Source organism: Meriones unguiculatus, chromosome 7 (assembly GCF_030254825.1).
Source record: "Meriones unguiculatus strain TT.TT164.6M chromosome 7, Bangor_MerUng_6.1, whole genome shotgun sequence".
Classification (NCBI taxonomy): Eukaryota; Metazoa; Chordata; class Mammalia; order Rodentia; family Muridae; genus Meriones; species Meriones unguiculatus.
In genome coordinates, this window is record NC_083355.1 from 59310949 (window position 1) to 59337199 (window position 26251).

The 26251-nt window shown below is 47.5% G+C and overlaps 1 protein-coding gene across 1 annotated transcript; it reads right to left on the reverse strand.

Moving 5' to 3' along the window:
• Positions 1-709: 709 nt before the first annotated feature.
• Positions 710-25873, reverse strand: Egln3 (egl-9 family hypoxia inducible factor 3). The gene is made up of 5 exons (XM_021644275.2): positions 25204-25873; positions 6120-6239; positions 4591-4727; positions 3347-3420; positions 710-2263 (listed from the first exon to the last, which is right to left on the reverse strand). Exons 1-5 carry the CDS (start codon positions 25558-25560, stop codon positions 2232-2234), a joined length of 720 nt encoding a protein of 239 aa, XP_021499950.2. The 5' UTR covers positions 25561-25873; the 3' UTR covers positions 710-2231.
• Between the last annotated feature and the right edge of the window lie 378 nt (positions 25874-26251).

Below are 26251 nucleotides of genomic sequence, written 5' to 3' on the forward strand. Positions count from 1 at the left end.
ATGTTGACAGTGCCTGTACAGGTGTGAGTATTTACCTGCGATTGACAACTCCGAACAGCTTCCTCCTCTCCGGCTGTAACCTGAGACCTACTGAGCCCTCCAACTCCTCCCATGCCATGCTTAACAAGGTTCCCCTGTTGTGTAGGAGGTCCTGCTCCTCCAGAGTGAGCATAGGCCACCTAACTGCAGCTTGTTTGTGTCTGTCCTTTTTCCCATCTCTTTCGGCTCCCAGTCAGGTCAAGTCCCACCTGTGTGGGACATGGCACCTGTGAATGACTTACTCGCTGGTAAGAAATGATGCTATGACCAGAGCTTTCCACAGCTCAGAGCCTCAATGCATAGTGACCACAGGGGCCACGATGGTACAGTTCAGCAGAAGAGCGCTTACCAGGTAGGTGTGAGTTCCTGGAGCAGTGGGTCTCAATCTTCCCAGTGCTGTGACCCTTTAATACGGTTCCTCCTGTCATGTTGACCCCAACCATAAAATTATTTTCATTGCTCCTCCAGAACTGTACTTTTGCTACTGTTGTAACTATCTGATATGCAGGGTTTCTGATATGTGACCCCTGTGAAAGGCACATTTGACCCCCAAAGGGATCATGACCCACAGGTTGAGAACCACTGCCATAGCATTAAGACAAAAATGCAAAGAGACTAAATGCTAGAGACAAAGCCTTTCTTGCCAGAGACAACAAAATGACTCAAACCGTTAAAGAGGAGACTGAGTTTATTGAACACGTATTAACTAAGCCCTTGTTTCCTTTATGCCAGGTGTGAGGTGAGGTGCTGGGAATATGTTGCATTGATAAAAACATTCAAAATCCCTGTCTTCGTTGTACTTAACACTCTAGACATCATAGGCTACAAGACAATAAACATAATAAATAAGGAAATGACATTGTAAGTTAGAAAGTAAATAAAATGAAACAGAGCCATGGTGGGAAGGAATGACAGTCCTTTATGGACTCTTTCCAAAACAATTAAAAGAAAAAAAAAATACCAACTTCTTGGAAAGTCAGTATGTCTGAACATGACGAAGTAAAACATTTCTGGGTCTGTGATGCTTTAGGATTCTAGCAAGAAATAAGAGATTTGAAAGATGGGGACGCAGAAGTGAACACTAGGATGGCATAGGTGCTTCTAGAGAGTTCTGCAGGAAGTGACGCCTGCTTCCTGGGGCAGCAGAACCCCCCACAGTTCTAGCAAATTCCACAACTCTGGCTGCACTACCCCCCGGCTGCTCTCAAGGGTGAGGGTGGCGAAGGAGGGCTGGCAGCAGCAGACCGCGTGGGACAGCTGTAAAAGCATGGAGGTCTGCTTTACTTCCAACCTCTTCCTAGAATACTGCAGGCTGTTCTTTTGTTAATGATGAATGGTTGGTGAAAGCAGGCTGTCTGCGCTCCCAGTCTCACCTCCCTCTCCAACTGCAGTCATCACTAGGCTTTCCTCTTCCCACAGTCAACAGAAGCCAGAGCCAAGACACTGGGAGGATCTCTGTCCTTTGATTTAACTTCAAACTTCAATGCCAGAAAAACAACCCAAGGTATATGGCAAGTTTTAGTCTCCGGATAATTAGGTTCTCCAAGTAAGAAGTAAAAATAGAGAATAAATGGTGGTGTCACCTTCAACATGAAAGTTATTGGTTTAGCAATGACTTTCAGGAAGTCCAAGTTGTAGGACCAGGAAAAAGGAGTATCCACCACGGGACACTTATAAATTGATCACTATGACAGCAGCTCTTCCGAGAGGTAATAATGTCATTAGGTTGTCACAATTGTCCAATCTCGGGTTAACAACATCTGGAAATCCTTCAGACAATACATTTTCTCTTTCTCGCTGTTAAGGCTTCAAGGGCGCCTCTTCACGGTATCTGTCATCAATTTGTTTCTTTGCAAACCTCCTCCTTTCAAATCAAGAAGTATATATAAAGTGCAAATAACAATCACTCCTGGGATCTTGTCTCAACCACCATATCCCCAAATCCATCAGTTAAACCGCTGGCCAACGAGGATGTGTGCAGGTGTTTCTGGAATTAGCAAATGAGATCACCTGGCAAGTACAGTGTCTGAAGCTCAGCACAGTCCCGGCAAGAAAACAGGAAGTACCACAAACAAGCAGGGGTGTGAATGGTGCAGGCAGTAGGGGTATTTTATAGACTCTTTGGATCTTGACACTTAAAATTTCAGGAACCATTACTTAAAGAATGAGGCCAGCAGATTTCATACCACAAGTCAGTCTTTAGCAAGAGCAGATTCAGTTTTCCCTGGGTTGGAAACAGAAAAGAAAAAAGAAGAGGATAGAGAGTCAAATTTGGTGAATTATGTCATCAAGAGTCTCTCCCTCTCTCTCTCTCTCTCACACACACACACAAACTTCTCTAGTAAACAACATCGCATTTTATAAAGCAAACGGAGAGCAGAACTTTGCAAAGGTGTCTTCCTTGACATTTGGTAGGTATAGAAGTCAAATACGTGATGAATTAGTTAGGTAAAATTACATCCATTCTTTATGTGAATGTGCATTTGATTTATTTGGCAGTGGAGAGAACTGCAGCCAGGACATGCAGTGTATTAGACAAGCACTCTAACTGAGTACCTCTCCAGTTCTTCCTATAAGACTTCCTAGGGACTTGACTCAATAAACTAATGTGCGCTCACTTGAAAGAATACAGCCCACAGCTTTCCTGCATTCAGAGGGCCAGGACTTTACCTTTTCACTAACCAACTTGGCAGAATTGCTGCTTTTGTACAACCTTTTGGGGGGGCAGGCCATTAAAGGTCAGGATGACCTCAAATTCACAATCCTCCTGCCTCGGCCTCTAGAGTGCTGGCTCCACCATGCTCAGCTTAGTGCAACTGATTTTGAGAAACATGGTTTATAAATACTGATTGGAGGTGACAGAAATGATGTTAAGCCATTTCAGTTTGATAGAATAAAAGCCCTGCTTTTATACTGAGCCACAATCCCACATCAACTTAAATTAGCCATCGGAGCTAGGATCCGTTATATTTTCTATATAAATGCCAAATTCATGGACAAAATTGCACATTGCACATGTCTGATTAACATTAACAATAAAAAGTCAGTTACTTCTATCTATTACAAACCATCACACAATCAGGAGCATCCTGAGGGGGAATGCCCTTTACACTTCCTTCTGATTTTTTTTAGGAGCATAAAGGCCAAGGCTTCACATAGATAGATAGGTAGACTGACAGACAGACAGATATAGATATATACAGATAGACAGATATCATTATATATGAAGCTAAGTCACAAGTGAGATTAAACAGTGTCACTACAAAATACGAAACACTGAAGCTATACAAAATGATCAGACACATACTAGTTAAATTCCTGAATTTCTTTTTGGCTTCCGCTCTTTCTTCAGCATCAAAGTACCAGACAGTCATAGCGTACCTGTGAACGACAAGCATGTTTTCTATTAGAAAACACCAAACTTCAAACTTAACTCTGTGCAGCTCACATTAAAATCATCTGTAAAAGCACCATATAAAGTTTCACCTCCTATTTTAATTCAAAAGTATTTGCTCTGGGTTCATTTCTGTATAAGTGTCATATAAGAAAGGCTTTCTGGGCACTGCCAAGTGCTGTCCTGAGCTGAAAAGTCAGCGATGGGGTCACTAGAGCCTTCTCTTAAGATCTCAACTGCTAGCCAGTGCTTGGACAGGATTCAGTGGGAAAATGTCATCTGTGAAGGAAGGTCTGGAGGAGACTTGTCCTGCTAAGGATGAAGGCGCAAGACGCTGGAAGCTTTCACAAGTAACTTCGTTCAGCCGCAGAGGCTTTCTAACCACGGCCTGTTTTCTTTAGTTTTAGACAGTGTTGCGAAGACACGGTTCAGTACTTTCAGCTGTTCCTTGCTTTATCCTATCCATGGGATTGTAACTGGAGCGATCTCACGCCTGGACTTTTAAACCTTTTACTTTTATAATTATTATTAGCCATAGCACCCGACCCCTCAGGGCTTCCAATCCCTTTTGCTGATGTTTTCCCTATGAGGTTGGTCACAGTGGGGCTGGGAAATGACTGGAGAATCCCACCACAAAACATGGTCCTATTTTAAACCCCATAAGACAAGCCACATGCAGATTTCAATGGCAAGGACTAGCCTTTCTATGCAGAGCACGTCACAGTGTGACAAACTCTGTGACACTCAGACTGGAATGTCTGAGGGACTGTGCAGACATCCGGCTTTAACCGAGTTAAGCTTGGTAATGTTCAGCACTCTCTTCCCACAGCTTTTCCCACGTAGCCGCCCTGGCCGGTACCAAGCCTCACTCCACATTCGGTACACTAAGCCTTAGCATCACAAAAGCAGGCTCCGGCACATGCCTGTAACCTCAGCACTCAGTAGGGGGAGGCAGGAGGATCAGAAACACAAGGTCATCCTCTGCTATACAGCAAGTTCCAGGCCAGCACAACAAGAGACCCTGTCTCAAAAAAATGGGTGTATGGATGGATAGATGGATAGACAGGTGGAACAAGCAAACTTGTAACATCCGACTGTTATGGCATGGATAAGGTTAGCCCAGACCCTGGAAAAGAAACCGTGAGCCCAGCTCTTACCTGGTTGCATAGGAGGGCTGAACTTCGTGTGGGTTCCTGCGGTCTGACCAGAAGAAGAGGAGTCTGTCAAAAATGGGCTCCACATCTGCTACAAACGATTTCCCTTCTGGAAATATCCGCAGGACCCCTCCATGTAACTGAAGACACCAAGAAGAGGGTTAGTTATCTCCTGGTCTCACATGAAGTTTAGTTTATCAGCAATGATGCGTCAGCTCTATCTGGCAGAAACACCACCTCTTCCTCAAATATAAGTGGGTTTGACCCCCAAATGCTTACTCCCCCTCACACTCTGTAAACAGACTTATGTCAGACTGAGCTATGGACAGCTCCTCATTCAACTTCAGCATCTTTGCACTGCCACAGGCCACAGACCCAAAATAGGGAACAATCAGAGGGCAGCACACAAAACTGTCCACACCAGACTGCTTCAACCCAAAAGAGCAAGCAAACAGATGCCGAGGAGTTTCATAGCTCCGTCAAATATTAAGTGTAAGTGCAACTCACTCACAGCTGTCCCTGCAACAACAGTGTACAGCCTTCCCCTGAACTCTTCAGACACCCTCTGCCCCAGTTCCCCGGACACTCGCCTTTTCAGGACATCTATCACTCTCTTCACCTGCTTTTTCTTTTTCACATGTACAGTCTACTTGTCCTACTGGAACAACTATCTTCTGGGTAGAAATCAGGCTTCAGACATCACTGTTTTTACACAACACACATTTAACGCTGCCAGAAACTGAAATATTTGTTGATTTCATTCTTCCTCACTGGTCATTGTTTTCCCAACAACTCTGCTCACCATAGCATCTCAAGATACTTTTAAGCCCTAAAGGAACTGTTCTAGTCTTACTACCAAGCAGAGAGGAGAGATACAATACTACATTATTACAATATTACAGGGTCTACACTAATGAACAGCAAGCAGAGATGTACGAAGTTCAAAAACTACATAAGCTTGTAAAGTTCCCCAACTTCCCACTCTTAAATCGTTCTTACCTTTCAGAGAGAACAAACCGTGTCACACAAACTTCACATCCCTGTCACACACTGTACAAACGAGCCACACAAGCCTCCGCCACTCACAAGCTACAAGCACTCCCCGCCCCCCACGGGACGTATCAGCCTGAGAAAGAAGACTGTGTGGGAAATCTCTTGATATCCCACAGCTGTATTTTTGGGGAACTCTCTCAGTGATGCTGCTGGAAGGGAAAGGTGTACCTCACACTCCGAGCTGGGAGTCACAGCAGCTCTGACCCCTGACCTTCACAATCGCCACATTAACTTTATAGCCACCATTCTTAATCTCATCTCATTCTTAAACTCTGGTGCTAATTCCATAACTGAGGAGAAGGAAAAAATAAAAAATAAAACAGTGGCGACAGGCTGTTGGAGATATAACTATACTAAAGTGACTTGAATGCTGAAAGGCCATGCTCCTTTGATCTGAACTCTCGGTGAGCCCCTATCTGTACCCTTTTAGCATACACCCTCCAACCCTCCCCCAACACACACACATTACCCCACAGTACCTTGGCATCCCAGTTCTTATTCAGGTAGTAGATACAGGTGATGCAGCGGCCGTCCCCATTGGGGTTGTCCACGTGGCGAACATAGCCGGCCCCGTTTCCTGGATAGCAGGCCACCATTGCCTGTGGAGACACGCCAGGGCGCTGCTCAACAAAAGCCTACAGTCTCCCACGGCACTACAATCAGAACATGCAATTAACCCGAGGCAATCTTTGGTATGAGAGCTTAACAGGTAAGCCAGGCCTTAGGACTCCAAGCAGGGTGAGTGCTCCAATAACATCCCCCCACTTTAGGACATTGAAAACGTTCTGAAGAACCATCGACATCATCAAGACGCCTGCCTTTCTTTAACATTCTTTTTTGAAAAAGCAGGTTCCATCCGAGCCCTACAAGATTAGAATCCCAAGACATGAGAGGCAGGCCTAGTGGGCCCAAGACACAGGGGCAGGCCTAGTGGGCCTGCATGCATGTAACTGAAGCACTCAGAAGCAGGAGCAGAAAGCATGGCACCAGCCTGGCCTGCATAGGGAGACCCTCTCTATAAAGAAGGAAGGAAGAGAGTGTGGAGAGAGGGAAAAGATGAAAGGAAGAATCTTTGGTGTGGGGCTTAAGGACTGTGCCTGGTTAGCAGTTACCCTGAAATTGTGAAATCATGCTTTTTCCCCCCTTTACAAAAATATATGTCTAATTCCAAATGGAATAAAGGTCAGACTTATTTAGTAAAAGGCTTAGGACTGGAAGAAAAGAGAAGGAGTCTAGAGCTTCAGCAGTCAGCACAGATAACACAGGGAGGCCTCTCTGAGGGGAAAACTACAGACATATTGTGTAGCCTTCATTCTTATGCTCTCCCGGGTGATTATCAAACCAGGTGATAATCTGAAGTCTTCTTTCATTGTCTAAACGCTACCTGTATCCACAAGGCAAAAGAAAAACCCTACTGAGAATTACAATTACAGGCTAATATACCGTTAGTCATTTCATGAGAAAAATGTAATGATGGAGGAGAAGCAAAAAGCAAAATATAAAACCTGTTCGCATTACAAGATACCATTGCAATTTAAAAATAATTTATAGGGGCTCAGGATGTCTGAGGAAAACACTGGAACTGGTAGAGGCAAATGAGGGCCGAAAGCGTCCCTGTCTTGTTTAGCAGTGTGATCTTAGCACCTACAGAGGACACACAGAAGCTGCCCACTGAAAAGCTCACAATCGCATCCACGGGCTTGTGGGTGGTTCCTGTTGAAACCAGATCTCATGCTACCTGGGTTACCAGCTGTTTCTTCCACTTTGAAGCCTTATATTCAGACATACTTTGGGGGCTCTGGGTTGTGATCCCCTTGATAAATAAGCAAGGTTACTTCGTGAGTAAAGTGACCGGTTGGGCACAGCCCCAAACTGAGCCACTGTGGTTCCGTGAGCTGATTCCCAACAGAGCCGGAAGACAGAGCGGGACTTCACACACTCAGCGCGAGCCATGAGGCCAAGCAGTGGCTGGGCCTGCAGAACCTGAAGTTTAAATCAGAGGATGCCTGCACTTTACATTCCAGCACAGTTAGCAATCCCACAGCCCCCCTCTGAAACTTGAACATGCAACCTGGACGTCTTGTGCAGAGCCAAAGTTAGCCTGGTGGCTCACGCACCTCCCAGAAAGTCGGACTTCGAGGTGACAGTGATAACAATTTGACAAATGACAGAATTACCAAATAGATGGTGGCTGCAAGCAGACAGAGGTGACTGGCCCGGCTAGAGAAAAAAGAGAGCCGAGGTCACCTAGAACACATTCGGGAAGTACCTATTCCTGGAAACTGCTGTCAGCAGCAGAAGGGCCAACAGTAAAAGTCACACAATTACTTGCTCATTTCCCCACCACTGTGTGGGCCTTTAAAAAAGAAGCCCACTGTCAGTCAGTGCTGTAGCTTTACACTCTGAAACAGCTCTGCTCCCAGAAAAAGTCAGTGGTCTGGACGCCTGCCATCTACCTCATCTGCAGCGGACTGCATGATCCCAGGCTCTTCCCAGAGACGAGGAGCGCCTGCTACGTGGTTGACATTGATTGCCTATTTGACAGGACGTAGGATCACCTTGGAGAAAAGTCTCTGTGGTAGATTTTGTAGATTAGGTTAACTGAAGCAGGAATGCCTGTCCTAACTGAAACGGGAGAAGACGAGCTGGTCACCAGCATCCTTCCCCCTTGCTTCCTGACTGTGGATGCAATGTGACCAGCTGCCAGGACACCCAGCCACGATGGACCAGGCCCTGGGACCTGAGCCAAAATGAACCCTCCCTTCCTTAAGCTTCTTTTGCTTAGTGTGTTTTGTCACAGCAACAGACAAGCAATTAGCACAATCATCCAGTGTCCTTAGAGAGTGAAGACGCGATCTGAGCCCCATGCTGAGAAGAACAGCGTCTCGCAAGGCACCGAGGAGCGCTCGGAACTCAGCCTGAGCTAAACCGCAGGCAGGAAACAAAGACGGTCCCATTACTGCCTCTTCCATTGACTGCGGCAGGTATGAAACAGGGAGAATTGCTGGCACAGCTCCTTATGACTTACCATCAGGACACCCCTCCATTTGTGGGCATACATGTGTTTAAGGGAAGGAAGAAATCATTTTGCTGGCCAGGGTGCAACTCGCCCTCTCTCTCATTCCAGAAGCCATGTGCACCGTGTCTGAAACAATGGGAGGAAACCGCGGGGAGCTGAAAGGTCCTGCCGCAACCTTGCTGAGCAGTTGTGCCACTGAGGTTTCTGGCTGAGTGCCATCAGAGACGGGTTTTGGCTCGGACACGTTCTCAACTGTCTGCTGGTCCTTGCCAGGATCTCAAACTCTGAGGCTAAGAATGCTCTGGCTGAGAGGCAAACCTCAGTGACGAGTCATCAGTCATCAAGTCTGCGCCAATTTGTGCACGGGGCAGTAACAGACTCCGGAAACTCGGGTTTATCGGATCTGTTATCTAAGCCTCATCAAGTCTGTAGAAGGCTCCAGCGTGCAGGATGGAGGGAAACACTGCAACACTTCATTGTTTTATGGGAACAGAGCTCGAGTAGTTTAATGATTACCAACGCTGACATTCACCAGGAAGGTATCGTATTTATTATGGGCTTTTTTATTGGCAAAAACTTCCTGGCTTGACCAATGCTTGAGATCTATGGCAGTTTAATGGCACCTCAGCGAGCCAATGGTGGCACAGTCACTCGAGCCTTGTTTCAGTCTTGGGCGTGCAGATGAGTCAGCATCTCCTCTGCACGTTCGCTAGTGCATCGCTGTTCCCTGCACTGGCCCCTGCGCAAAGCCCCGTCCCCAGAGGCCTCTCCACGGCAACAGGAAATGAGAGGAACAAACCAGGTGTTCCCGAGCTGGCTCTGCACCAGAGATATGCGATCCAGACACCTCCACAGTCACGTTCAGGCCAGAAGTGCACAAACACAGAGGAACGACAGCAGCGTCCAGGTTCATACTGCCACAAATCTGCTTTATAAATGCCGCTAGCAGAAAAGAAAACCACACTTGGGTTTGGGGCTGTGGGAAAATCATAAAAACAATCAAAAACCCAAGTTCAGAGGTCAAGCTTAGGATTTCCATTCCAAGGCCTCAACTGGAGGCCTCAACTGATTCAGGCAACCAATCACAGCCTTACTGTGGCATTTTATGCAAATTAAAATGCAACAAATGAAAACTCAACACATTAAAAGATTGATCATTTCACTTATAAAATCTGTAACTGGTGTACAGACGTTGTTTGCACCTCACCTGGTGTCTCACACCTGCTACTAGTTGCTAAGGAGGCTGAAGCAGGAGGAACACAAATTTTAGACCAGCCTGGATAACAAAAGGAGATAGGAGCTTAAGAACAAAGAGCAATGGAGCTCTAAAGCTATCTGGCTGTACGGCCTTTAGATTTTGTTCTACTAACAAATTAGACCTCCTAGGTTGCTGAACAGAAACAATAGCAAACGTTTTAGGAACTTTTAAAAATCTTTTTTGGGGGGGCGGCAGGCGTGAATAGAGATGCGGAGGGACCGGCGCTTGCGGAGGCAGCAGGTACCGCTGAAGCTGGACTCACAGGCTGCTGTGAGCTACCTACTGCTGTGAGCCGCCTGCCATGGGTGCTAGGAACCAAATGCACGTCCCCCACAAGACCACTGCACGCTCTTCATTGCTACGCACCCCCTCTTTGGTCCTAGGATTTGTTTGATTAAGAATGATTCTGTCTCTTGGGAGGCATAAAAAAGACAAAAAAAAAAAAGAAAAGAAAAAAAAAGAATGATTCTGTCAAGATGACCCTGTCTGGAAGGAGGAGGAGGAGAAGAGGATGAGGAGAGGACAAAAATGCAGGGAGAGAGGAAGAAACAGATTCTGAGTATTGAGTACTGTGGAATGCTTCAGCCTAGGTTCGGGGTCACCAGTGCTGAAACTCTTTTTCCTTTCTGCTAACTCATCTGTAAAAATGGAATTAAGCAGACTGAAGTAAATAGTCCATGTAAAACTCATAGCGCAAGATCCAGGGTTGCTTTCATTTGCATCGAGGGCCGTGGGGACCCTTCCTCTCTTTCCCCCTCCACCCTAAAGCACAGCCACACAGAAAATTAGATGTGTCAAGAGTCAGGAAAAAACGCAGGAGAGCACACACCTTCACTAGCTTGGACAAAAGCCCAGTGAGAGGAAGTCACAGCTGAGTTTTCTGGCTTGAAACAATCTCATTGGTATTCAGGTGGCAAGGCCTGGGTGACTCGTGGTGGCAGTGTTTTTAGGGTCTGTGGGTGGAGGAACAAAAGTCAGTGCTTGGGGAGGATGGTTCTGAGTGGTCTACCTTCAGCACGTATCCTAACTCACACAACGGCTGCGGGCAGTGAGCAGGCCAGCCACCCCTTGAACACTTCATGCACTGCGCTGGCCAAACACCCTGCTTAAGCAGGATCCATGAGGTGAAAAACAGAGGCAGGGGCATGAGTGGCCCACATGGACAGGCAACAGCCCTAGGCTTAAATTCCTCCTATTTAAAAAAGGAAAACAAAAATCTCTAGATATCAAAATGTCTCATACAACCATCCGACCACAAAGACCAGAACGAAGGGGTAAAATAAACCAGCAAACAAGAAGAGGCATAATCTTTGCAAGTTTTGTTCTTCGATGTATTTTTTAAGTTTAAAGACAAGTGAAGCCAGAATGTCAAGTTACGTTCTCTATTTGGCTCTGACAAGGAGCGAAAGAACTCCAACTATCATTTGCAAATTAAATGCAGAGAGCATGAGCCGCTGACTGGAACTGCGGCTTTGGCCCAGCCACCTCCCTCCTCCAGCAGAGGCTGTGCTCTTCACGGTCACCAAGATTTAAGTTTCTACAGCATGAATGGCTGGACTGCTTCATGGACCAGGGGATGACTCAGTGGGAAACGTGCCTTCCACTGAGCCAGACTACCCAAACTCTATCCTGGGACCCACAGGCAATGGAGAGATCAAACTCTCAAAAGTTGTCCTCTGACCTCCACAATGCACACTGTGGCATAAATGTGTATGTGGCAGCACATACACGAGCGTGGTGCTCTCTCTCTCACCCACACACACACAAAATGTAAAGCCCTCTTCAGAAGACAGCAACAGTCATGAGCAGCTTCTTCTATGTCACCAGTACAAAGTTCACCATACCCGCCAGCTGGGCCAGCGCGTGTAACTGAAAAAAAGAAAGGACGTTTTAGGAATTTGTGGTCAGTATTCTTATCACTGGAGGGCAGGTTCTTAAACTTTTTTATTATGATTATTGTGTGTGTGTGCGTGTGTGTGTGCACTCAGAGGCCAGAGGACAACTTGTGGGAGTCATTTCTCGCCTTCCATGTGGGTTCCCGAAGACTCGGGTGGCCAAGCTTGGAGGCAGCAAGCACCTTCAACCAGCTTTAGAATTTTTAAAACATATTTATTAATTATGTATGCAATATTCTGTCTTCATGTACACCTGTACGCCAGAAGAGGGCACCAGATCTCATCATAGATGGTTGTGAGCCACCATGTGGTTGCTGGGAATCAAACTCAGGACCTCCGGAAGAGCAGCCAGTGCTCTTAACCTCCGAGCCATCTCTCCAGCCCCAGCGTTAGAATTTTTGCACATTTCTTTTAACCACTTATGGGGCTACAGAAGGGAGCTGTAGGCAATCCAAGCACTTAGTCAACAAAGGAAGGTAGGCAAGGGCTCAGACTGTCACTAGTTATCTCAGCATTGTGCTTGCTATCTATCCGTGGTTAAGATCAAGCCCTTTGTTTCCCCCTCTAAGGGCCTCTGCGGAGAGACCACCGTGATAGAAAGCGGGCTTTGGGGGACAGCAACATGGTTGCACCCCGCTCCCCCACTTTCCTTCCCAAAGTTTCAAGATGACAGAGACCAATGCATGTCAATGTCAGGTTCATGGTCCTTTCAACAAACTCGAAATCCCTCATGTTCCCTACGGGGCTGGTTTCCCAGGAGAACTACTTCCGCCTTCCTCACAAGCCCTAAGTTCACGATAAAGCCGGGCATGTCCTGCACGCACACAGCGCGCTCCGCATCGACCTCACTGCCAAGGCAGCGCGCTGGTGCGCATGCGCTTCCACCTGCCTGCGCTCCAGAAGGGACTTCAGGGCTTCTTCTCGGGGTTTACTTTAGGGAAGTGGGCTTGCCTGCCCTTCCTGTTCCGGCAGGGGCGCTGCACCTGGGAGGGCAGATAAGTCACCACATTCACTTTGCGGCCACTCCTCAGTGAACTCGGCCCAGCTTCCAGATTGTACACTAGCAATCATGCAAACGCTAACCTTTGTGGGGTTGTTCTGCGTTACCGATGACAGAGCTCACAGGTATGAGGGACCATAGTCTCTTGAGATGTTTGTGTTGGAAGAGGTGGGCTCTCACTCCACACTCTGAGGAGAAACACGCACATGAGCACATACACATCTACCACACAACACACATACGCCCCCAAGTTTGCACAAAACGGGGGACCATATGGCTGTAGTATCTAATGGTATTCGGCCAAAATTCCATTCCAGAGGGCCCCCACTTCATGCATGTTTTTCAGCAAGTCACTCTCCCCCAAGAAGCCGCTGAAACTCGGGAGACTAGCTCTTTAGAAGACCATTGTCGTTCCTTTCTCAGTTGTAGCTAATTCCTTGGCTTGAAGGGGATTCATCTAAGTCCTGCAATTAGGCACAGTAAACAGGCCTGGCAACACCCACATATCAATGCAGGCTGTCTGGGTTTGGGAAAGCAGCCCTTCCCGTGGAGGCCTGGCACCAGGCCAGCTGGGAGATGACTGAGTGACAGGGCTACGTGCGCTCCGTGAGGGTGGCGGCCAGCCCACACCCGAGCACACGGCCAGGCAGCCAGAGGAGGGAACAGCCTCAGGGAGCCCTGGCTCCTCCCCCACCGTGCTCCAGTCACCAGGGAAGGCTTTCAGCGGGGGCTTCCTCCTGGCAATTACAAAATCAGCCCGTCTAGCAGGCTGGAGGACAGGAGGACAAGCCGTTAACCATCTCCTTCCCAAGGTCTTTGCCCAGATGTTAGCAGCTGCCACTCCCTAAAAAGCTCCTGGGCCCAGGTGGCACTTCTACAGAACCTGTTTAATTGCCAGGTTCAGAGGAAGGAAGAGAAGCTTGTCCGGAGCCAAGGCTGTTCACACGTTCGCAGAGGGAGTCATTAACCCTGGTTATCGTATGGACCTAGAGGTTACCATGTGTCCCCAGAGAACAAATGCATTAGTCATCCTGAGGGCAATGTGGGGGTGGGGACTCACAGCCTTTAACTTCCTTAACATGAGAAAAGAGACTTATCAGAAAAATCACACTTCACCTCTAGAGCCCTAAAGACTACACACAATAGGGGAAGGCTGTGACAGCTGATTGCCCAGAAAACTGGGTATGGGTCTCTTTATGCTTTCATCTTAAATTAATCCCAACATACGTGAAGGAATTCACGGTGGCTTAAATGCAACCTGGAAGCAAAGGCTGTATTAACAGATGACACAGAAAAACACTGCTACCAATCAAAAATGTCCTGAAAAAAAAATGCCTTGAAGCAACATTTATTAGACAGAAGAAACATTTTTTATTAAACATTTGCATTTTAGCACTTAGGAAAAAAGCATCTGCTCAGTTAAGGAAACCAAACTCCAAAGGACAGTGGCTTGGAACTCAGGAGCTCAGCACTCACCTTCAGTTACTGCACAAACACTCAAACCGTGCTGACCACGTCCCTGCTGGTAATGGGTGTGTCCCAACTATGGCTGCTGCATTCATGCCAAGAACTCGCCAGGAGGGTACTCATCCTCGAAGAGGAGAAATTGAGGCATATAGGAGGTAGGTTATCTTTGGCTCAGTCCGGCTGTGATGCTGAGATCCAACACTTAACAAGAAAGCTCTCCCAGGTGAGAGACCAACCAGCCTGTCCCCAAGCCTTCTGAGGGAGCTAAGGGCTTCAGGTCACTGTGGAGAACAGCTGTCCCGATCCAGGACCCACTCGGGCAGCAAAATGGATGCTCAAGTCCTCCATATAACATGGTGGAGTGGTTGCATTTGGCCTACCCAAACCCTCCCATCTTCTTTCAGCCATATAAGATCTAGTCAGTTATCTGGAGATCTATTCAGTATAGAACCAATCTTTTCCAAATAGTTTCAATCCAGTTAAGATTGAATCTAAAGACACAGAGAAGCCAGCTCTACCCATTTCTTCCTTTCCACAGAGATAAAAAGTCATAAGAGGCAACAAACAACCAAATAAAAGAAATTACAAAAAAGGACCAAGAAATGAGCATGCTTGCAGTTGTTTATGAAATACAAGCTGGGGACAGGGCCAGAGTAAAGGACATTGCCTAAATCCTGTGGCAAAGCAGCACAGGCCACACTGTTGTCTTCGCTTGTGTCAGCATGCTGCAGAGACAACGTGAACTCCACCATCAGATCGCCCTGCTCTCCCTCAGCTCCACGCCAGCCTCACGCATGCCCTTCGTCTGTGCTCCACTCTCCACTTCCCGCACACCCAGCTCCCATCTTAGCCCAGGGCAGGTCCGCAGCCAGGCATACTTCCCTTCCACATTCTGTGATGCTGGGGCCTTCTTCCTAGCACCTTCCTTCATTAGGTCATGTCAACACAAGCTACGGTGTCCAGACTGTCTTCAAAGCCTGATAATAAGTGCCCAATTCAGGAAAAAAAATGTTTAAAGGAAATATAGAAATAAATACATTTCCCCTGGAAAGAAAATGAGAAATGCCCAGCAAAAGAGTCCCAGAGAAGAGACCAATTTTCCCTACTCAGTCATAAAGCTAGTTTGGGAGGCATCTGAACTATGCTACTAGCACATTAATTAGAATTCACAAGATGCAGAACTTCTTCAGTCACGTTAATTAGAATTCACTGGATGCAGACTGTTGGCTTAAAGGAGGACAGACATTAGAAGACCTTCAAATCTGATAAAAGGGGCCTTCTCAGAAAGAGAGGCCTCAACAGTTTTGGGGAATGTAAAGGAAACTGGTAATAAGAATGCCTGGCTCCAAGTCAAGCAGTTAATTCAACAGTCCTGAAGCTTCTCAGAGACAGCTATGGTACCATCTGACAAGTGTAGGGGACTGCCAGGTATGACCCCCACACCTGGAATCCTAGTACTTAGCAGAAGCCTAGGGTCCACCATCACAAGTTCAAGGCCAACCTGGGCTTCATAGGAAGATCTGTCTTAAAGCAGCAACAACAACAACAAAAACAAACAAACAAACAACAACAAAAAACGAATGTGAAGTGAGAGTCAGAGACAACCCAGGATAGTGCTGGATATTATGAAGCTAAATAGGTGAGCCAGTGTTCCAAAGCATGGACTCTCCACCACTCAACACCACTTCCAAAATACTAAGGGAAATAGGTGCCAGGAATGAAACTGCCTTCTTTCAACACCAAGAAAAGTAATGAAGAAGCAGGGTGATTGGTGGGTCCCGCCTGTATCTTAGTTAGCACTTGGGAAGTGGAAGGGGTTCAGAGTTCAAGAACAGCCTCCCTAGCCTGGGCAACTAGACTGTCTCCAAACAAGCAAAACAAAATTTAAAAAGCAATAAAGAAGGGGTTTTCAGTTCTTCGGAATTACCAAACACAGCCTCCAACCCCCAACTGGAAAAACTGAGGACATCCGTGCCTAAGCAGGAGGAAGCAAAATGGCAGCCACACCCTGATTTCTATTGAATTACACCTTCGATTCCAGTTGAGAGATTTCAGGGCAGACAGTCCAAAGCTTTGGCTTCTCCTGTCCTCAATAGCTACGCATCTTTTTTTTTCTGGTGAGCCAGGGTCCTAAATGTATCCATAGTTGGAATTCATGGATGCTCATTTTTCAGAGACTCAACTGTTTGCAAGACACTGCTTTCAGATTTGCAATCATCAAAGTCACCATGAACCTTTTTTGTTCCTTTTTCCTAACCTGTGGTCATCAAGATTTACTTTCCCTTTGACTTACAAGAAAAGGAGGAAATCAGTTCCAAGCTTCATTGCAACCACAGTCTGGAAAATTATATTTACTGGCACAAATAATAGAAAAGCTATAGACATGTAAGGCATGGCTGTTCCCCCAAAATCTCACAAGTAAATAAAAAATGCTTGTTCCCTATTAGCTTTAGCAACAAATAAATAAGCTTAGATTTGATCAACTGCACTCTTGCTAACAGAGGAACCAAGAAAATGCCAACACTGTGCCTCATGAGCTTTCCACGGTAGCTCTCAAACTAGCATGCCAGAGACTCACCCAACGAGCACTGCATTTCTGCTTCAGTAGGTCTACAAAAGCCCAAGAATGTGTGCTTAGGGCCAGTGGTGATGCCAGTCCTGAAGCACTGAAAGCCACAAGCATTCTGTGCCAGAACCAAGAGTGCTCAAAGCCTCACTCGAAGAGCTCAAAGGTGAAAGGGGAGTAGTCAGCTCTGCACTGGTTGCTGAGGAAGCCAGGAAAGGAGAGGGCTCCTAGGGTGTTTCTGCACAGGTTCTGTTCCTAGAGCAGGCTGTGTGGTGCTAGGGTCTGCCTCTGAGGACAGCTGTCAGGCCGGGGCTGGGGTCTGCCTCTAGGAACAAGCCTGGGACCCAGGAATCAGCTATTCCCCTTCTCTGTGGGAAATCTAGTCTCCATTTCCATCCAATTCCTTTTGCTCTTGGAGGCAGATGTACTATTGTACCTGTCTTAAAGACACATAGAATGGGCTCAGAGAATGGATTTTCCCAAGAGCACAGTGATAAGAGGGATGAAATAAAATGTAAGCTTTCCATCCTAGTGCCTAGTAGACACCACCCGAATTTAAGTTAAAACATAAAAATAAATACGTTACTTGCTTATAAAGGAGTGGGAGATATTCTGAAGGACCTCAATGCCAGAGGCCAAGCTAGGGCCAGAACTTGGGGACTCCAAGCCTCGGGTCTGGGCCCATCACTTCTCTGAGGCAGATCCGTGGAGGAGCTGGCAGGATCTAGGAGTGGCACAGAATTTCCCAATGGAAGGCAAGAACTTGCAAAGCTAAAGGTTCTCCTTTGGAATGCCCCCTCATGGTTTGTCCAGTGAGAGACCATGACGCAAATTTCTTTTTCTCCTAGCAAATAAGTGCTTTTTAAATATATATACATATATATATATATATATACACTCTGATATCCACTGAATTCAAATTTTCAGAGATGAAATGAAGCCAACCACCTAGAATCTTGAGTAACTGCACATAGTGCAGTGGCCTTTGAATTTAGGAGCTTCTAAATTGAAGGGAGGCAGAACAAGCAATCAAATAAACATCCTGGGGCCGTCTAGCTGCGCCATGTGTTGAGTTCGAGGGACAGGCACTACACGGCTTGGGAGGTGGAGAGCAGAAGACAATGGAGAGGCTAGCTGCCTGTGCCTGGCAAATCCCTTTCTAGCATTTCAGGTTGCTGGAATGAAGGCAGTCGGGGAGATTAAGTGTGAAAGGGCCAGAGGAGGTCAGACAGAAAAGGCCTCTGTGACTCAGGAAGAGGCCCAAAGGGTTACTACAGGGGACAATGAGGAGGGAGCGGCTCTGGTCACTACCTTTAAGAATGGAGACCACGTGACTAGTGGAGGCCTCCACAGCCAGATCCTCGCAAAGGCAGGGAGGAGGCGCTGGCAAGAAGGTGAGAAGCAAGGGCAGCCACTCTTCTTCCTTGAGAATGTCTACTGAAGAAAGACAAGTCTAGCTGAAAAAGAAATCATAAAACTTGAGGTTCCACAGTGAGGCAGAGAACTAAAACATGAGCAATGGGCCCAATTCTGATGAATGTATGTCCCTGCCGAAGTGGTGAAAATGGGGTATAAAAGGCCCTTCAAATCACTCACCGTAACCCATAAAACAACGTAAGTATGAAAGATCTTGGGGTATGGGGTGTTGTTTGTTGTTTGTTTGTTTGTTTATTTTTGAGACAGGGTTTCTCTGTGTAGCCTTGGCTGTCCTGGAACTTGTTCTGTAGACCAGGCTGGCCTCAGACTCAGAGATCCTCTTGCCTCTGCTTCCCTGAGTGCTGGGATTACAGGCGTGTGCCACTGCACCTGGCTTGGTTGTTTTTTTAAAAAGGCATCAATCTAGCAAGGGGTGGGGTTGGTTTTGCCCACAGTCCCTGAAGTTTGGATGACATATAAAAGGTAGGGGAGCTTCAGGGAGGTGGAAGACTGCGTCATCTAGTGAATACCAGCACGAGCTTAAAGACAACATGCAAACTGTACCTCCAAGCACCCTGCCGACTTCCGGTTCTCCTTTTGAGAGCAACGCCAGGTTGCACTGTCACTTGGAACTGAGCTTCCCATTTTGTCTCCTGACTAGCAAACCATCCAGACTCCTGTCACGTTCTCTCATTATATGTATTTGGGGATTATTTTTGTTTTGAAGGGCAAAAATAATTAATATGAGGGAGATGCATTATTTTTCTTGTTGATGTGACCAAATACCTGACAAGAAGCATTTTAAGGTAGGGAAGGTTTATAATGGATTAAAACCTGGGGGGATTCAGCCCGTCCTGACTGGGGAAGGCAGGCAGCCTGAGCGTGCGGCTGCTGCTCAGTTGCCTGCAGCCAGGAAGCTGACAGAGGACAGTACATGAGGTCAGGCTACCAAACCACAGACCCTCCTTTAGTAGCTCACTGCCTCCGGCAAGGCTCCACTTTCCGAAGGTTCTACAGCTTTATCCAATAGTGCTGACTCAGGGCCGAGTGTTCAAACACCTCAACCTATGGAGGGGGTAGTTCGCAGCAAAGCCAGAGCACATATTTACCCTAAAACTTGGGCAACGTTATCAATGTGCCTTCTAAAGAATCAAAAACTGGCTTGCCTGAAAAAGGACGCATCAACACTGTTCTGAGCATAGGGCAAGGGAACAAACAAACCCCAGTTCAAAACCTGAGAGGCTCCACTATCTTACCCAGTGCAGTGCAGGGGTCAGTAAGGCTGAGATGGGGCACGGGATGGAAGCGATGGACAGAAGTGATGCCCCATTCACCAAAACCACGGGCAGAAAGTCATCCACCAATCAGGACTGCGAGAGGAGGCAGACTGAAGCACGTGCTATGCTGGTTTAAGACAGAAATAACTGCAAGAAAGGGGGTACAAATCCTATGTATAATTAACCAAGCTCACTAATCTTACTTGGCAAACACCCACAGAGCTGTGAATCCAAGCCAAATCAATGGTTCCTGGCCATCTGCCAACGCTGAATTCTTTAGTCTGGCATCATAAAATGATCTGTCTGTTGTATTTACAATTCCAGTGCCTCTGGATTCAGCCACCCACTGGGCACCCCTGGCAGATACCCAGCAGAAAACATCAGAACTATCATTACTGTCAGAACATGTGCACTTGACAAACACCAGAGAGAAATGACACGTATCTCACGGCATTAGTTAACAGCCACGAAGTACTGTTACAAAGGAACCATCAAATCTGGGGCTAAAATAACTTTGAAAAGAACTAACAGTCCTGCCCACAGTATTAACTTGCTCACTACTCTTTGGTCTTCAATGGCCACAAGTCAAACGTCATTTGTTTACCTAGCACCAGAGACTTTAGCCTAAAGCAGAGATGCCAACTGACCAGACTGGAGTGAGCCGCCTTCTGAGCCTTGTCCTGAAGGACGCATGCTACTGCGGGGACTGAGGATGCTTTCTGCGCTGACAGCTCTGCTCAGTGCAAGTCTTCTGGCCCCATCACCCTGTCTCCCGTGGACAGTGTGCTCCCAGGATACGGCCCTGGGCTACAAGACTAGTTTTGCTATTATGAAAAACTAGATTTCCTAGCCAGAGTAAGGAATTAGGAAAGAATTTACCAAATTTGCTTAAGCTGTCAAAAAGAGAAGATTGTTCCTGACATCCAAAAGCCCGTTACAGAGATAAGCAACATAATCCCACCTGAATGGTGCTTATCATTTTCAGTCTGAACTAAATTTGTAAAAAAATCTCAAATAAAATGCTGAATTCACATAGCAGAATTCACCAGTTAGTTCTGGGCCACATGATCCATGACCAGAGGACCCTGACCCAGCCAGCTAAGCCCTCTCTGTGAGGTGCCTGTTCCTCCAAGCCCTTCTCAAAGAGCTGCTGTGTGTGTGTGTGTGTGTGTGTGTGTGTGTGTGTGTGTGTGGTGTCCTCTCCTAGGAGAAACACCTTTCTTACTGAATGAAGGACCAGATACATACACACACATACACACACACACACACACACACACACACACACACACACACTAGGGCCTGGAGAGATGGCTTTACCATAAGCAGGTAATGCTCCTGAGTCGTAATTCTTTTTTGTCCCCAAAATGTCATTCGACAAGACAGACCATGAAGTCTCCCTGGCTGCAGACAGCTTCCTTCTCACTACGAACTTGTGTTCTCTAAAGATCACACCTGTCATGGGCTTGGCCCATATTTGTGACATGATTCGATAGGCTCCCACAATCCCAATCAATCCCACGATTGTCCCCAGCGCTAACCAGGGTGGGCACAGTCAGGCTTTGTCCAGAGCAATGGAAGCTGGGATTCTGAGCTGTGTACAAGCCTCAAGCCTCTTGACCTAAAGGCTGAAGCAGCCATTGTAAGCACCATCTAAGGCATGTGTGGGAGACAGCAGCAAAGTCTGGACTAGAAGGGAAGAAGAACACAACCAGAGGGGGGAAAAAAGGCCTTAAAACTCAAGAGACTAGTGTCAGCTGGAAATGAAGGCTCCGTGTTCACGAAGGCCCAGTCCTCTGAGACTTCCAACAGCATTTCCTGTGCTTGTGTCCTGAGAGGTATACGGCATCGGGTATCCAGTCTGGGCACCGCATCCCATTTTTGCTTAGAGTCACTTCCAACCAGCAGACGTTCCATTAAGTAGCAGGCACTCTTGACACTACCAGAAGGGCAGGCCAAACAGCTGCTACGCAAGGGGAGCAGGCCCACCGCCCTGCAACCCTTTCTCTTCTTCCTCAACCCCCTGACACGTCATCAGTCCTCTGTATGTCTCCAGGAAAAGACTGACCCGTGTGCTCACAATAAACCTTTTTACCACTTGTCCACAGATGCTCTGGTCAGGGTCCTGACAACCAGCCCAGCAGTGCTTTCCTGAGAACACTGGAAAAGCTAACCAGCCTCAAATGCACTCAAGCGACCCACTTCAGTAGTGTGTGTGTGTGTGTGTGTGTGTGTGTGTGTGTGTGTGTTATAGCTTGAGACATAGTTAACTAGGCACTAGACTATCATACAATTCACACATATTTGTGAGTGTGAGCTGGCTCACAGGAGTCCTGCATAGAAACCTAGAGACACACATGTACATTTGGGGCACTGACAAGGAAAGCCTAATGGCTAAGAACACAGACTCATGTCAGGCAAATCTGAATTAGAATTTCAAGCCTTACCTGGAGCCTTTAAAAAGAGGAGGAAGACTGGAAATTCTAAGAATTTTACGTGCATTGTCATAAAGTTCTCTCCCCCAAGGCCTTTGTGTTATTATTATTTTACACTTGATAAGACCCGAGTGGCTTATCTAAGGCCACGAGGCTTAGTAAAGCCAATCCTGCCTCAATCTCTTTCTAAAGCTGCCTCTTGCCCCTGACTGTGAGAGACTTTGGGTCTAATTATTTAAGCGCTCAATTCTTTTAGGACCGAGGCTCAGAAGAGTGAGTAAAAGTCGTCCTTTAGTGCAGCACTGAGCGGAGTGCCAGGCAGTGCAGACAGCTCAATAAAAGGTATTTATTATTGTTAGAGTTCCCAACTCTGAGCCTACAGTGAATGCTTCAGGCAAAGGGACATTCGGTTCTATAAATTACACGTTCCCTGGAAAACGGCCATTTGCAGGCTCTAGGCAGCCAAAGAAAAAGGAGCAAATTATACGCAGTATTTATCTTGGATGGTCTAGATCTGCAGAAGGGAGTAACAGATAACATAGCTAGCTGGGACGCAATGACCTCACTTGAGGTTAGGGGGCGCCATACTCCTCGGGACACCAGGGACCTGCTGTCCCCAGAGGGGCTCCAAACCCCATTTGCTACAACAAACGCAAAGCAGACAAATTCTAACTAATAGCAATATTTTTTTTTTCAGACAGTGAAAAGGACTACCTAAAAGTTCTCCCGAAGTTTCAATTTTAGGTCCAGTAAATACTCCTGTTTATTTTGATACCTCAGCAATTCCACTCACATTATTCAATGACCTTTACAAGTCTAGTTAAAAAAAAAAATGTAATGATGATGTATGCTTCCATAAGCACAATTTATAGAAATTTAAAGTATATTTTAAAAAAGAAAACAGTCTAAACTAAATGGACAGACTGGCAGTTGCTAACACTGCCTGGTTCGGGGAGTTCATTTTAGCCTGTCTACGTGTGTGTATGTTTGAAATTCCCTCAATTAAAAGTTACAAATAAGTTTAAAATCCATACAAATTCTCTGTATGAAGAAAAAAAATGTCCCCTGGAACCATAAGCAGGAAATTAGGTCTGTCTATATCAGTACTGTGGGAGGCGGTACAAAACAGAGAGCATCGAGGGAGGAAAGGCACGTGAGGAAGAGAACAGGCCGAGGAAAAGGAAACAGTGCAGCTCCTATAGACAGGATGTGCCTGTGCAATGCTTCACCAGAGCTCAGAAAAGGGCTCAGACTGCAGATGTCGACAGACGCGAAGTCTTATACGTGTGTATGTGTATGTTTAACCTACACTAATTGTTGAACTTGGTTTTGGGGTTCTGTTTTCTTTTGCTATTCTGGTTCTAATTAGCCAAGGAATAGTACATTCTAGAGGTGGGCTTTCTAAAGGGTATGAATGAAAGCTTTATGCCAGGAACAGCCAAGAAAGCGGGAATCTGGTAAGGGGAGATGCCTCTTTGCTGGGTCAGGTAGTTTTCCAGTGCACAGTGGCCTTTGCACACAGAAAACTAGAAGTTACTTGGTCCACCCAGAAGAGAAGCGGGGACTGAAGAACCTAGAGAGAGAAGGTGCTCTCCTCACCAGCCATGACCAAGGACTTCCTTCTATTCCCTCCTGCCACCCATTAAGTCAACGCTGAATAAAAATATAAACTTTACATTACAATAGTGACATGACTTATCATTCGTTTTACTCTCCCTCACAGCGAGGGGGCACACGACACATTATTCCTAAACTGCTGATGGAAAGTTCTTAAACAGCTAAGCCTGGAGGAAACATAATAAAGCTGATAAGGAGCCATTTGTCCTTCAGGTTAAAGCGACAAGTGACTCCCAGTACCGAGGCTAAGCCCAAAGTTATCAGCAAGGTTATTTAGTGCAAAACAACACTGATGAAAACAAAGATGACCTTCCAGTCTGCCTCCAAACTGACCGATTAAACAAACAAACAAAAACCACTATTATCATTCCTCAGCAGAGTTCAGGCAACTCTGCACTACTCACAAATCAAACTAACATTAGAAAGCAGCACTTTCCCTAAGATTTGCTTAGGGTCCATTCATGAAACTGCCTGTCAGACAGCTATTCACGGCCTCCCGGAGCCTGCAGCTCCCCACCCCACTCATCCATCCCAGCCCTTCACTTCCACACAGTTCGAGCTGGCCCCTTGCTTTTCATAAGCCTGCTGTTTCCAGCTCTGGGGACGAACAAGACTACAGCAGTTTATCCCAAGACCAAGCCTGCACCGAGCGAACATTACATTTACCACAGAAGCGTGGCACATGGGTGAACGCGCATGGTCTCAGCTGCTAGCATGCTCTGCCTCGCGGGACTTGAGAAGTTTGCAGGACTCTGAGAGTCCCTTGACCGGCAGCAGCATCAGGGCAAATCACTATGAACCGCTCCTGGAAAGAGGGTTTGACTACCCTTAAAGGAAGAAGAGGCCAAGCAGAAAGACTAACCCAAAATAACGTGCATGCACCTTCTCAGCTCCTCCACCCGCCATTGGCCTCCCTACCAATCTAGCTACCTGTAAACGTTTCCAAGATAAATCCTGGCCACTCACTGCACCATTTCCGGCTATGGGAACAAAAACAAGGGTTCTAGCCAGAGGGACCTCACCACTCTCTCCACGGGCCTTATCGTGTTGCCTGAGTGGACTTTGCCATGAGTTTATAGGAAAAGAAGGGCGATGGGGTTGGGCTCAGCACCGAGATCCTCAGTTGGGTTTATGGGTCAAAGGCTGCGAAGTGGAGTCTTAATCTTTTTGTATCAATCACTCCCTTTCCCCCACCCTACCAACCTCCACAAGCCAGCGAACACACGGCAAAAACGACGCTTGCCTCTAGGAGAGTTAGTGCCTCTGGCTACAGCGAAGGGCAGTACCGGGTCTTTAAAGCAGGCACTTGGGATCATAAACATGTGTGTCAGTAGTGTTTTGAATATTCTTTCCCTCCCACCAGCCAATTGTCCTTGCGGTCGTCACCAAAACTACAGCAGTTCTTCCAGAGTCAGCCGAAGCTCATCCTGACACACCTGAGCCCCTCAGAGTGGACTTTTGCTCAAGGAGTTGGGCTGGGAGGTAGAGGGGACTCAAGGGGGCAGATAAGGAAGCTGAATTCTCGGTTAAAACCCCAAAGTTCGCTGCAGCCCAGCGAAGGCTTCCCGTCGCCGGCAGCGGCAGCTGCGGCTGGGCACCCGCACGCATCCTACCTTGGACCTCTCCTTGACGTAGTATTTGCCCAGCCGGCTCCCGCAGTACAGGACCAGCCGGTCGATGAGGGACAGGAGGAAGCTGATGGCCTCGCAGCCCTCTTCGTTGCCCCCGATCCACGTGATCTGGTCGCCCCGCAGGTGCCTCTTGGAGACGCCGGCGCGCGGCCCCGCCAGCTGGCCGTCACGCAGGGCCCCGTTGTAATGCAGCTGCTTGACCCGTTCTAGCACGCAGTCGCCCACCACCTCGCCCAGGAAGTTGTCCAGGTAGCAGAAGCCGACCTCGTGCAGGCAGGGCACGATGTACTCCAGGGCGATCTTCTCCAGATCCAGCCTCATGATGTGTCCCAGAGGCATCTCGCCCGCAGAGCCGAGGCCGGGGCCCCCCAAGGATGCGCGCGCCGAGGGCTTGACCCGAGCGAGCGCACGGCGAAGATGCGGAGAGCCTGGCCCCGGGCTCACCCACCTGCGGCGGCCGCGGTCCCCGAGCCACTTTAGCGCCGGGGGCGGGGAAAGTTGCTCGCAACTTTGGGGAGAAGGGAGCCCCGCTCCGAGACCAGCGGGAGCGCTGTGGGGCTCTGCCACCCAGCGCCGGACTGGCCCAGCGAGAAGTCGGAGGGCCCCTTTTGGAGATGCGAGCCACCGCCGCGGCGGCCCCAGCCAGGGGCGGAACCAGAGGAGGCCCCGCCTTGACCCCAACGTCACGATCCCGCCCCCGAGACGGCCCTCCTCCGAGCCCTTCCTTCTGCACTAGTGCTGCAAAGCATCCGGGCCGGCTAGCTCCACGCTAACCTGCGTGTGACCCAAGAAAGAGCTAGATGGTTGTTTTTTTTTTTTATGCTCTCGATTTGAATAATTGTTTTGCATATCCCCCCCCCCCCAACAAACTTGAAAACCCGGATCCCAGTTCTGAGATGCAAATGAACCTAGCCGCACAGTTTGCTGCCACTTTCTGGGCTAGTCACTTCTCTGGTGACTGTATTTCTTAAACATGGATGTCATCCTAGCTTTACCTGATGTCTTTCCTTCCTCCCTTTTCCTCCTCTGT